The following is a 12919-nucleotide window of genomic DNA, read 5'->3' as shown; positions in this document are numbered from 1 at the left end:
CGGATTTACGTACAGAATACACAATAATATGAAATGCTCTTAGACCAGGTTGGGAGAGGGGAGTAGAAAATAGAAAATTACTGAAATGTCATTTTTGTCACCCCCCAGTTTTATAATTGGAATGTGATACAAAACGAGGCAACGGTATACTTTAGGTCCATGCGGACGCCTACAAGCGGTCGAGTTGGCTGTTTGGAGTGTTTATCTGGCTAGATTTTAAAATATATAATAATAGTAATATCCCTCCCACTTCTAAAACCAAAGTTGCGCCCCTGCTTGAAAGCTTTGGATAAATGGACAAAATGACATAGGTCTTCTCTCCTGAAATGTTACCTTGACATTATGTATTGTAAATGTAAGTAATATATACATTTTCATCCACAATCCTAGATAAAGTCATGTTAGTAGTCTATAACAAATGCACCGACTTAGTTTCTTTCACTTATTGTAAATAGAAACATGTAATATCTTATTGTCACATTAATCAATATTAAATATTTTTTGGAATATTGTATTTCAATATAATCCTTAATTAACTTTACAAAATGTGTTTCCAATGTCAAAAGTGCCCAGCTTCACGGAAATAAAAAAATACAAGAAAATAATAGAACCAAATTGTCCACTTTTTATTAAATTACTATTTTAATATTTTTTACATGTCCCTTATAAAGAATGATATTATTGGAAAAACAATTGAGATGTTTACGTTTTTTCGCCAAATGCTATAATGCATTTGACTGTCACTAAAAGCAATCCTCGTGACTTTCTGTTTCCCACCGGGTGTTCCCATCTGGTTTGAATCGTCATCTCCAAAAATTGTGAAATTGGACACCTAAGAGTATATTCTAATCCTTTACATTGTTTCCCGATCGAAATGTAGGACCAGAGTCAGATCACACCCGCTCGTTTTAATCTTAAATGGATATTGCATGTAATGTCAACCCTTACAGAAATCCGACACAACAATAATTAAACGGGATATGCACCGAGGGCTCAACTGGTGGCGCTTTGGATGTAGGAAGCGGTCGTATTTCCCCTGCTGCAGAAGGTAGAGGTTAAAAATCTGTGGGAACGTCTCAGAGGAAAGAGGGGGCGGGAGGAAAGGGAAGGGGTACGGGAGAAAGACAGGCAGGCAGGCAGGCAGGGTGTTTCCTTAACTTCAAGGAAGAGTTTAATCAAGTTAATAGATTATTGTGGGCTATTAAAACGATACACCACTGGGAAACCGTACATCAATTTTTAAAAGACACAAACAAGAGAAGGAGACCGCGATGTTGGGAATAGGAAAACTGCACCACGGTCTGGAATAGGTAAATCAAAGTATCCGCTTGCCACCCGCCCCTTTCAATGTTCAACTTGTAAACAACAAGTCTTCAACGATGTGTGTGTGTGTGAGTTAAATATCAATGAAGAAGAGTTACTTTGTATTCGTGTCGTGCGCGCCTTCCAGCACATTCATGGCAAGAAATCTGAGCGCAATCGTTCTACAGTCAGACATAGCGAGTCTGAAAATTATTTACTTCCAGCTTTTAAAACAGAGTGGGAATTTTGGGTGTAGTCTAGTGCATGTAATCTTAGTTCAGTTGATGGGAAAGGTAAACAATTCACTATTAGGAAATAGACTAGTCTCTCCTACAGTTCAGGCCAAGTGTTTCCCAACATCTCTAAGCAATACTTGTTGTTTTTTCCCCCTGAGTATCCTGGTATCCTATTGTAAGTTTGTGCACAGTGTATAATGGTGTTGGCAGCTGCTAATTGATAAACAAACTTTATTTATTCATCAGAGACAACCCACCGTGAATCACTTTATACCAAATTAAAATTAATCAAATCTTCTTCCTTGGCCTCCCTTTCTCTGCCATCTGCCCACCACAACAGGGTGAAGGATGGAGGGAGAGACGGAGAAGGAGACAGCGGAGGAGAAGGAGAGTGATGAGACACAGCCGTTTGCTGGGGAAGGGGCAGGGCGACTTCGTCAGAATGGAGAGTCCTCCGAGGACGACCAGGACCTACCCATCATGCACTGGGAAGACCTGAGCCTGAGGATCGCTGAACTGGAGAAACAGGAGGAGGAGAGGAGAGAAAGGGCAAAGGTCAGCGGGCATGAAGGGAGTGTGAAGATGTTGTGACAGTTCTGAGATCAGCTTACCCACCCCAAACCCTGACCTTAATAATTATCAGGAACAACACAACACTGACCATAGATTAAATGAAATTGTATTTGCCACATGCGGCCAAATACAACAGATGAGACCGTGAAATGCTTATTTATGTGAAATGCCATTCCCCAAAAAACGAGTTAAAAGTAAGACAAACAAATACAATGGTCAAATAAGGATAAAAAAAAGGAAATAGTAACACAATAACGAAGCTATACTGTATGCAAGAAGTACCAGTATCGTGTCAATGTGCAGGGATGTGAGGTAATATTACATGTAGGTAGGGGTAAAAGTGACTAGGAAATCAGGATGGATAACAAACAGAGTAGCAGCGGTGTACAGTGGGGCAAAAAAGTATTTAGTCAGCCACCAATTGTGCAAGTTCTCCCACTTAAAAAGATGAGAGAGGCCTGTAATTTTCATCATAGGTACACTTCAACAATGACAGACAAAATGAGAAAAAAAATCCAGAAAATCACATTGTAGGATTTTTAATGAATTTATTTGCAAATTATGGTGGAGAATAAGTATTTGGTCACCTACAAACAAACACGATTTCTGGCTCTCACAGACCTGTAACTTCTTCTTTAAGAGGCTCCTCTGTCCTCCACTCATTACCTGTATTAATGGCACCTGTTTGAACTTGTTATCAGTATAAAATACACCTGTACACAACCGTCAAATAGTCACTCCGTGGGGTCAAAATCAGTGGTCTTATATGGAAGACATATAAGACCACTGATAATCTCCCTCGATCTGGGGCTCCACGCAAGATCTCACCCCGTGGGGACCACACGGGGGGACCTAGTGAATGACATGCAGAGAGCTGGGACCAAAGTAACAAAGCCTACCATCAGTAACACACTACGCCGCCAGGGACTCAAATCCTGCAGTGCCAGACGTGTCCCCCTGCTTAAGCCAGTACATGTCCAGGCCCATCTGAAGTTTGCTAGAGAGCATTTGGATGATCCAGAAGAAGATTGGGAGAATGTCATATGGTCAGATGAAACCAAAATAGAACTTTTTGGTAAAAACTCAACTCGTCGTGTGTTTGGAGGATAAAGAATGCTGAGTTGCATCCAAAGAACACCATACTTACTGTGAAGCATGGGGGTGGAAACATCATGCTTTGGGGCTGTTTTCTGCAAAGGGACCAGGACGACTGATCCGTGTAAAGGAAAGAATGAATGGGGCCATGTATCGTGAGATTTTGAGTGAAAACCTCCTTCCGTCAGCAAGGGCATTGAAGATGAAACGTGGCTGGGTCTTTCAGCATGACAATGATCCCAAACACACCGTCCGGGCAACAAAGGAGTGGCTTCGAAAGAAGCATTTCAAGGTCCTGGAGTGGCCTAGCCAGTCTCCAGATCTCAACCCCATAGAAAATCTTTGGAGGGAGTTGAAAGTCTGTGTTGCCCAGCAACAGCCCCAAAACATCACTGCTCTAGAGGAGATCTGGATGGAGGAGATCTGCATGGAGTCTTGTGAAGACTTACAGAAAACGTTTGACCTCTGTCATTGCCAACAAAGGGTATATAACAAAGTATTGAGATCAACTTTTGTTATTGACCAAATACTTATTTTCCACCATTATTTGCAAATAAATTCATTAAAAATCCTACAATGTGATTTTCTGGATTTTTTTTCTTCTCATTTTGTCTGTCATAGTTGAAGTGTACCTATGATGAAAATTACAGGCCTCTCGCATCTTTTTAGGTGGGAGAACATGCACAATTGGTGGCTGACTAAATACTTTTTTGCCCCACTCTATGTGAAGTGTGTGTGTTGGAGTGTAGTTGGAGTGTCAGTGTAGTATGTGTGAGAGTCTAGTGAGTGCATAGAGCCAGTGCAAGAATGTAATTGAAAAATTAATAAGGGGGGTCAATGCAAATAGTCAGAGGGCCCATCGGCATTTAGGGGCAACTTAATCCGACTCTCTTTGCTTTATACATGTTAATAATATCCACCGGCATTGAAAAAGACTGCGATGATGGGTTTAATGACACCTATTGTTACACTCTCAACTCCCCCGCTACCACACATCTCACCTCTTCCCTCCTCCCATGTCATCCCTCCATCCCTGATCCCTCCCTCTGTTCCTCTCTTTCAGAGTACGAGTGGGTCGGAACAGGGGAGTGTGTCAGGGGGCTGGGCGGAAGAGAGGCAGGGTGGGCTGTGGAGGAAAGATGAATGGGAGGATGAGGAGGACTACGGAAGATGTCGAGTCACGGTCGTCTCGTCGAGGTAACAAAAGTCAAAAACAGTCAATCTCATTCTCAACTTCATTCTTTATTCTCTGAAACCATATAATTTATGTTCTCTCTTTTAAGTGTTCATGTTGTTTTTGGCTTTTAATTTTCTTATTTTAGATTCCACAACCAAAAAAATCTACAGTTATGCTACATCAACAACAGTGAGAGTGAGGATGAGGAGGGGGCTGTCAAAGAAGTGAGCGAGTCCCTCCTGTTTTATAGTATAGCGTAAAACGGGGACAAAAACCTACACACATTGCGGCACTCTAGGGCCAAATATGAAGATATGCATATGTACCCATGCCATGCGTTTGTTTTGTTTCCTGTTTGTCAGGGTTCTATAGGACCAGGTAGCTATGGTTACCACCCCTCTGGCCTGAAGTTGGAAGTGAGGGCCGCGCTGAGTGCGCTCAAAAACAAGCTGTTAGCTGAACAGAAAGAGGAGGTGAGAAGAATGGAGAAGTGTGGACTGTGGAGTGAAAGAAATAGGGTTGGAAGAAATAGAGGGAAACAGTGGGCATGTGGTGGGAGAGAGGTAAGGATTGGTATGTGTAAATAATTCCTGTGTGTCACAGCACCTTGCCTGCAGTAGTGTGATCACTAAGAGGACGCATCTGGAACGCTGTGACCTGCAGACCTGCTCAATACAGCAGCTCAACTCCCTCAGGACCTCACTCAACCACGACATACACGGTCAGTAGGCGGTCATTGCATGGTAATCATGGTCTTTACATGGGGCGGCAGGTAGCCTAGTGGTTAGAGCGTCATTGTAAATAAGAATGTCTTCTTAACTGACTTGCCTAGTTAAATAAAGGTTAGATAAAACATTTTAAATAATAATAATAATAATGTGTCAGTAAATGAACTGGCAGGTGAGTGCTTGCTGTACGGTTTTTGTGTTTTAGGATCTATATGTTTTTGTGCAAAGTAATATTCTATTCTATTCTTGCAGACCTGAGCTCAGAGTTGGTGGGTCACCTGTTGATAAGGGACCAGCTGAGAACCAAACAGGACGCCATGCTCCTGGACGTACAGGATCTGACATAACCCTCACCCACAGGTGCACAGGACAGGAAGTCGTTGTGCTCAACAGTGGATAAAGTGATGCTGTCCAAGATATGCCACTATGAGACTGTCAGAAGTGTTGCCATAATATCCTACTTAACATATGATTCTTCGATAAAAAGGAGAAATGTTGATGAACACTAATGAGCACCATCTTGGACCGGCATCATAATGCAATCCACATTATACAGGCATGGTACGGATGCTCAGCTATGAAAAGCCAACTGACATTTACTTCTGAGGTACTGACCTGTTGCACCCTCTACAATCACTGTGATTATTATTGGACCCTGCTGGTCATCAATGAATGTTTGAACATCTTGAAGAACAATCTGGCCTTAAATGGCCATGTACTCTTATAATCTCCACCCGGCACAGCCAAAAGGGGACTGGCCACCCCTCAGAGCCTGGTTCCTCTGTATGTTTCTTCCTATGTTCCTGCCTTTCTATGGAGTTTTTCCTGGCCACCGTGCTTCTATATCTGCATTGCTTGCTATTTGGGGTTTTAGGCAGGGTGTCTGTATCTACTTACATCTACTGATGTAAAAAGGGCTTTATAAATACATTTGATGGATAACTTTCTCCTCATCATCCCCCCTAATCTCGAACAGCATAATCTTCATTATCATCATTAGTGGAGAGAGTACTGTATTAGGACCTATTTTGATTGATGCATGCACTTAATTAACAAAAAATATTTCATATCAGAAAGAGGAGTTTAAGCCATTTGTGATGTTTGAAACATTTCTAATATCTGACTCCTAGTCCATTGCCAGTGGTAAGAAAAATCATATTTTTCTTGGGAGAACCTTCTGACGGAGAATCTTCACAGCCATAGTTTAAACCATTTACATATCTGAGGGATACCAGCTTTTCCACAAGTTTCATTGTATAAAAATTGCAATATCCTTGACTTATTAATGTAAGGGAATTGTACACTTACAGCCTGTGTAAAACAAGCTAAGGGGTTACATATTCAGGCTAAAGGGAACTGTCCTGTAACAATTTGGTAGAGAAGCTTCTTTGTTTCTAATTTAGGAGAATTATCCTCTTGTATAGTTGCTGATGTAAGGGAATTGTCCACTTATATTGCCTATAAGCCTTTGGGTATTGACATCTATGTTGACTCTTGTGATATACCTAGGTGGTTTGCGTCCATAACTATAACTACTATCAGCATAGGAAACCACAAAGCTGCTATTGTGTGATTCCATGTGAGCAAAGCCCGAAAATAATTTTGTATCTCAGATTGTTCTGGCATTTATCACATAGAAACGTCATTGGGAAGATGAATGTTTGATAGGCTTTTTACATTTGTGACACACACCATTTTTTGGAAAATGATTATAGTGGTCATTTTAGGCCCTTTTTAGAAATATTGATTTAAACAATATACTCTACAAGTACATCAACGTTCCAGAGTGGGCTCTCTGCTACCTTAAACCAATGTCATTTTCTATGTATTAAATTGATAATTTCTTCAAAATTAGCAGAGCCCACCTTCGAAAGATGTGTTTGAAGAGTATATTGTTCTGAACAAGATGTCTAAAAATAAGCTACATCAAAAAGGGTACCTTTGAGATGTTGATAATATTTTTAATGTTGAATAAATTAATGGGATTTTTTTTCTTCAGAATACAGCCATAATCCATATTTGAAAGCACACTATAAGGAGTATAATTACACCAAGATGGCTGTACCGTGTACGGGTCACAGATTATAGGGTCTAAAAGAGCCTAAAATGGCCACATTCATCAGATTTTCAAAAAAATGGTTTGTGATACAAATGTATAAGGCATGTTAAACATCCTTCCTCTCAATTAAGTTTTTATGTGAGAATTGCCAGAACATTTTGAGATACTCTAAAAATAAATTGGGCCATGCTGGAGTGGAATTGCCTTGTTCCATTCATTATGTCTAGGTAAAAGAGATTTTCCTGACCATGTGACCTCACCAGTAGCAAACACCTGGCTCTAGTTACTGACCCCCTCTTTCCTGTTCAAGTTATATAGTCAGGTAAAACTCCTGGCCATATGACCTATTGTGCCTTGTCAAGCAATTATTATATGTCGTACTTTCACAATCTTGTGTATTTGTAGGTTGATGGAAGAATGAACTGTGATAGCAGATTCATAGCTATGGGAAGGGGATGAGTACCCTGAAGTAACATTTAACTTTTTTGTCTCTGAAGTATTTTTCAGTATTTACTTTAAAAAATAATTTTGCATTCATTAAACCTATTTCATGTTGTGTGCTGTCACTGTGTGTGTGTGTCTGTAATGCTGCTAGCTCAAATCAAAGTTTATTTGTCACGTGAGCCGAATTCAACAGGTGTAGACCTTACAGTGAAATGCTTACTTACAGGCTCTAACCACTAGTGCAAAAAGTTGTTAGGTGAACAATAGGTAAGTAAAGAAATAAAACAACAGCAAAAAGACAGGCTATATACAGTAGCGAGGCTACATACAGACACCGGTTAGTCAGGCTGATTGAGGTAGTATGTACATGTAGATATGGTTAAAGTGACTATACATATATGATGAACAGAGAGTATCAGTAGCGTAAAGGGGGGGCTGGTGGGTGGTGGGACACAATGCAGATAGCCCGGTTAGCCAATGTACGGGAGCACTGGTTGATCAGCCCAATTGAGGTAGTATATACATATGTACATGAATGTATAGTTAAAGTGACTATGCATATATGATAAACAGTGTAGCAGCAGCGTAAAAAGAGGGGTTGGGGGGGCACACAATGCAAATAGTCCAGGTAGCCATTTGATTACCTGTTCAGGAGTCTTATGGCTTGGGGGTAAAAACTGTTGAGAAGCCTTTTTGTCCTAGACTTGGCACTCCGGTAACGCTTGCCATGCGGTAGTAGAGAGAACAGTCTATGACTGGGGTGGCTGGGGTCTTTGACAATTTTTAGGGCCCTCCTCTGATACTGCCTGGTGTAGAGGTCCTGGATGGCAGGCAGCTTAGCCCCAGTGATGTACTGGGCCGTACACACTACCCTCTGTAGTGCCTTGTGTTCAGAGGCCGAGCAATTGCCGTATCAGGCAGTGATGCAACCAGTCAGGATGCTCTTGATGTTGCAGCTGTAGAACCTTTTGAGGATCTCAGGACCCATGCCAAATCTTTTTAGTTTCCTGAGGGGGAATAGGCTTTGTCGTGCCCTCTTCACGACTGTCTTGGTGTGTTTGGACCATTCTAGTTTGTTGTTGATGTGGACACCAAGGAACTTGAAGCTCTCAACCTGCTCAACTACAGCCCCGTCGATGAGAATGGGGGCGTGCTCTGTCCTCCTTTTCCTGTAGTCCACAATCATCTCCTTAGTCTTGGTTACGTTGAGGGATAGGTTGTTATTCTGGCACCTCCCGGCCAGGTCTCTGACCTTCCCCCTATAGGCTGTCTCGACGTTGTCGGTGATCAGGCCTACGACTGTTGTGTCATCTGCAAACTTAATGATGGTTTTGGAGTCGTGCCTGACCATGCAGTCGTGGGTGAACAGGGAGTACAGGAGGTGACTGAGCACGCACCCCTGTGGGGCTCCAGTGTTGAGGATCAGAGTGGCAGATGTGTTGCTACCTACCATCATCACCTAGGGGCGGCCCGTCAGGACGTCCAGGATCCAGTTGCAGATGGAGGTATTTAGTCCCAGGATCCTTAGCTTAGTGATGAGCTTTGAGGGTACTATGGTGTTGAACGCTGAGCTGTAATCAATTAATAGCATTCTCACATAAGTATTCCTTTTGTCCAGGTGGGAAAGGGCAGTGTGGAGTGCAATAGAGATTGCATCATCTGTGGATCTGTCTGGGTGGTATGCAAATTGGAGTGGGTCTAGGGTTTCTGGGATAATGGTGTTGATGTGAGCCATTACCAACCTTTCAAAGCACTTCATGGCTACAGACGTGAGTGCTACGGGTCTGTAGTCATTTAGGCAGGTTGCCTTTGTGTTCTTGGGCACATGGACTATGGTGGTCTGCTTGAAACATGTTGGTATTACAGACTCAATCAGGGACATGTTGAAAATGTCAGTGAAGACACCTGCCAGCTGGTCACTACAAGATTTTCATTTATTTGTTTGAATCTATAGTGTGTGTACATGCGTACGAGCAAGCAAATGAGTGTGTGTGTGTACCATTGCGTACCTTCACTTGACTAGCTCAGCACTAATGATTTAGAGGAGAAAAATAGAGGGAGAGGGAGGGTATTGACGAGGATAAAGTAAAACAGAGGGAGGAGGGATAATTGAGCAACAGAGTCAGGGATGACTAACCCGCACCAGAGGAGAGATAGAGAGAGCAGGAGGAGGAGAGGAATAAAATAGAGATATATGAGTGTGTTAAAGGTAAGCGGAAGTTAATGTTACATATTAGCAGTGTTTTACTGAAGAGCTCAATGGGTACGGGGACAAAAGTAGGAGAAGAAACAGGCTGGTATTTTTTAAAGTGACAAACAAAGGACAATACATCTATATCACCAGAAAACCAGGTAAGATATTATATTTATACTTTAAACCTAACAGATAATAATACTCTGCTGTAGACATTGCTTTGTACACACATTAAATATACATAACGTGAATTATTACAACAAAGTGAAAATATCAACACCATCCCCACAAACATGCAGAGGATGATGAATAAATATTTTCCTTACTGCTGTAATAAAACATTTAAAATTGTATAAATACCCAATTTCCACACATTCTTGATTTAAAAAAATGGTTAATATGTTCAATACACGTCATTTGAAGCGATGATAATAAAATGTTGCAAAAAAATTAGTAGCAGTAGTAGCGTCTGCAGTTGCTTGTATTGGGTTTCCGTTCTGCATATCTGTCTGAATGAATGGATATTAATTATTTACAGCACCAGCGAAGGTCATAGGAGGTCCATCGGGACCAAGACAGTTTTCGCTGCACCTTCCCATGAAATACACACCCCCCCTGCACCAAGAGGTAATGTGCTCCTTTAAATATTCCAATCCACGTGTTATTAGAAAAAGACACATGTGAAGGCTTCTGGAATAACTAAACCAAGTTTCAACCAATTATCTTCCACTGGAAGGCCATGAGAGAGTTCTGTGTGATAAACACTCCCAACATGGAAGATAAACATGAGGAAGGTAAACACTGAGCACATAAACAACATTTTCCAACTGATTTAGCATTCATTTACGTGCATCCTCTTAAGAAAACAAACATACAAATACACAAACACACACACTGTGCACAACAACACACAAGAAGAACCCACTGTCATTGGTCCCATTTCCATTCTTGATACTTAGCATAAACATTCAAAATATGTCACATTCTTGGACAGTGGATCAATCTACTCCAAAACATGGGCTTGAGTGTACTCATGGTCAAAGTGGATCAGAAATGCAGTATGGATGAATGGAGAGTTTCCGGAAGAGTGTGTTACTGATTGAAGAGCCAATAGACCGAGAATTGTCCATAATCAGCTAAAAACATTTCTAGTGAGTATTTCCAAACTAAAGCACTTATTTTCTCCCTTATGCAGAGAACATTCCTTCCCTCAAACTATCTGCAAACCTGGAGAGAACAGTTTAGAAGACAACCACACCTGAGAGAGAGCAAATGACAGGAACACTAGACAAGCAGAAGAATTTGCCCCAAGGAAGGCTTGATGAAAAAGGAACATGAGACGCTGCAGAAGAGAGAAAAACAACCACAGTCAGCCATGAGTATAAGCCAAGCCTCCAACACCACAGAGAGCACATCTGTGACAGAGACCCTCTCTTCCTTCACCCCATCCCCCCCTTTCTCCCCCTCCCCCTGCAGTATTGACGAGTCTTACAAGTACATCTTTCTCCCTCTCTGCTACTCCCTCACCTTCTTCTTCAGCCTGACGCTTAACTCCGTTGTCCTGGTGCGCTCCTGCCGTCGCTATGGTGGCTGTCGCCACGGCAATGCCCCCCGCCGCTGGACCACGTCTCTGATCTACATGGTGAACCTGGCAACCACAGACCTGATGTACGGCCTGTCTCTGCCCTTCCTGGTGGCCAGCTACATGCTGCAAGACCGCTGGGTGTTTGGAGACTTCATGTGTCGCCTGGTGCGTTTCCTGTTCTACTTCAATCTCTACTGCTCCATCTTCTTCCTCACCTGTATCTCCGTCCACCGCTACCTGGGCATTTGCCACCCCATGAGGACCATCACCCTGGAGAGCAGGGGGGCTGTGAGGGGGACCTGTGCCATGGTGTGGGTGGTGGTGTTCGTGCTTACTTGTCCCATCTTTAGGTTTGCCCAGACGGGGTATGTGGTGAGAGGAGGAGGTGGTGGAGGGAGGGCAGGAGAGCGGGGGAATGGGTCTGAGGAGGAGGGGGGTGGAGATGTAGTCGGTGGTGGGCCAAATGTGTTTGTGAACTGTTGGGATGATGCTATTGATAATGAGTTTGCAGAATACGTCCCGTACGGCCTCGTCCTGCACCTACTGGGGTTCTTCGTCCCATTCACCATCATCGCATGGTGCTACTCCCAGGTAGTCAGGACCATCTTTAGGACCCTGCATTCCCCATCCAGCTCCCAGGTGGGGGGAGACGAGGAGGGAGGTGGTGGGGGGTCAGAAGGGCGCAGGGAGAGAACGTCCATCTCCATCTCCAGCTCACAGCACTCCCATTACATCCGCAGGCGCCGCAAGTCCATCAAAACCATCATCACCATCACTCTCCTGTTCGCACTCTGCTTCCTCCCCTTCCACGTTACCCGGACACTATTCCTGCTCCTCAGGAGGGGTCAGATGGGAGGATGCAATGCCATGAAGACAATCTCTATCTGCTACAAGGTCACTAGGCCACTGGCCTCCTGTAATGCCTGGCTGAACGCTCTCCTGTACTTCCTCACTGGAGACAAGAGTGTCCCCTGCTGTGACACGGCCAGTCGGCATGACCACCACCGCAACCCCTCTCTCTGGCCACTGAGGATCCTGAGGAAAGACAGAGTGGGAGAGAAGGAGGAGGTGAAGAGAGAAAAGAAGACAGAAAAGAAGAAGGAGGGGGAGATTCGTCGAGACAATGAGTCAAAGTCTTCTGGGATTGTCTTTTAGGAGATTTTACGTTCAGAACAAATACGGAATTGTTTAAGTGTACATTTGTGTGTGTGTGTGTGTGTGTGTGTGTATTTTTTTTTTACCTTTCTATTTGGGACACCTAGTAGTTTTGCACTTTATTTCATTTGGACTTGTTACATTTGTTACTTTCTCAGTCGGCATGTTGACATTAAATGCAGGTCAAGTTATCATCCTGAACAGTGTGGTCTATTTCTTGTTCGTGTTTAACTTTATTTGTGTGATCACCAGCCAACAAAGACTGGTTATTACGAGGAGTGTCCTGTGATAATTAGCCAATCTTTAAGAGAGGTAGGTTAATGAGCCTCCCTTTTATCTGGTCCTCTAACACTGCACATTGCTTAATCTGA

At 42.9% G+C, this 12919-nt stretch overlaps 2 protein-coding genes across 3 annotated transcripts; both read left to right on the top strand.

Annotated features, from left to right (window-relative positions):
* Nucleotides 1-847: 847 nt before the first annotated feature.
* Nucleotides 848-5793, top strand: LOC112257793 (schwannomin-interacting protein 1). 2 transcript variants are annotated; one of them, XM_024431633.2, is made up of 7 exons: nt 848-1048; nt 1879-2093; nt 4270-4403; nt 4529-4607; nt 4746-4856; nt 4987-5104; nt 5364-5793. In XM_024431633.2, the coding sequence occupies exons 2-7, from the start codon at nt 1887-1889 to the stop codon at nt 5456-5458; spliced, it is 744 nt and encodes a 247-aa protein (XP_024287401.1). In that variant the 5' UTR covers nt 848-1048; nt 1879-1886; the 3' UTR covers nt 5459-5793. The 2 variants fall into 2 exon arrangements, with proteins under 2 accessions (XP_024287401.1, XP_024287400.1); XM_024431632.2 differs by lacking the exon at nt 848-1048 and adding an exon at nt 1089-1310.
* A 3952-nt stretch (nt 5794-9745) lies between these two features.
* Nucleotides 9746-12744, top strand: LOC112259349 (P2Y purinoceptor 3). The gene is made up of 3 exons (XM_024434060.2): nt 9746-9966; nt 10347-10435; nt 11004-12744. Exon 3 carries the CDS (start codon nt 11130-11132, stop codon nt 12546-12548), a length of 1419 nt encoding a protein of 472 aa, XP_024289828.1. The 5' UTR covers nt 9746-9966; nt 10347-10435; nt 11004-11129; the 3' UTR covers nt 12549-12744.
* Nucleotides 12745-12919: the final 175 nt, after the last annotated feature.

Source organism: Oncorhynchus tshawytscha, linkage group LG09 (assembly GCF_018296145.1).
Source record: "Oncorhynchus tshawytscha isolate Ot180627B linkage group LG09, Otsh_v2.0, whole genome shotgun sequence".
NCBI lineage: Eukaryota > Metazoa > Chordata > Actinopteri > Salmoniformes > Salmonidae > Oncorhynchus > Oncorhynchus tshawytscha.
This window is presented reverse-complemented; position numbering and strand designations above follow the sequence as displayed.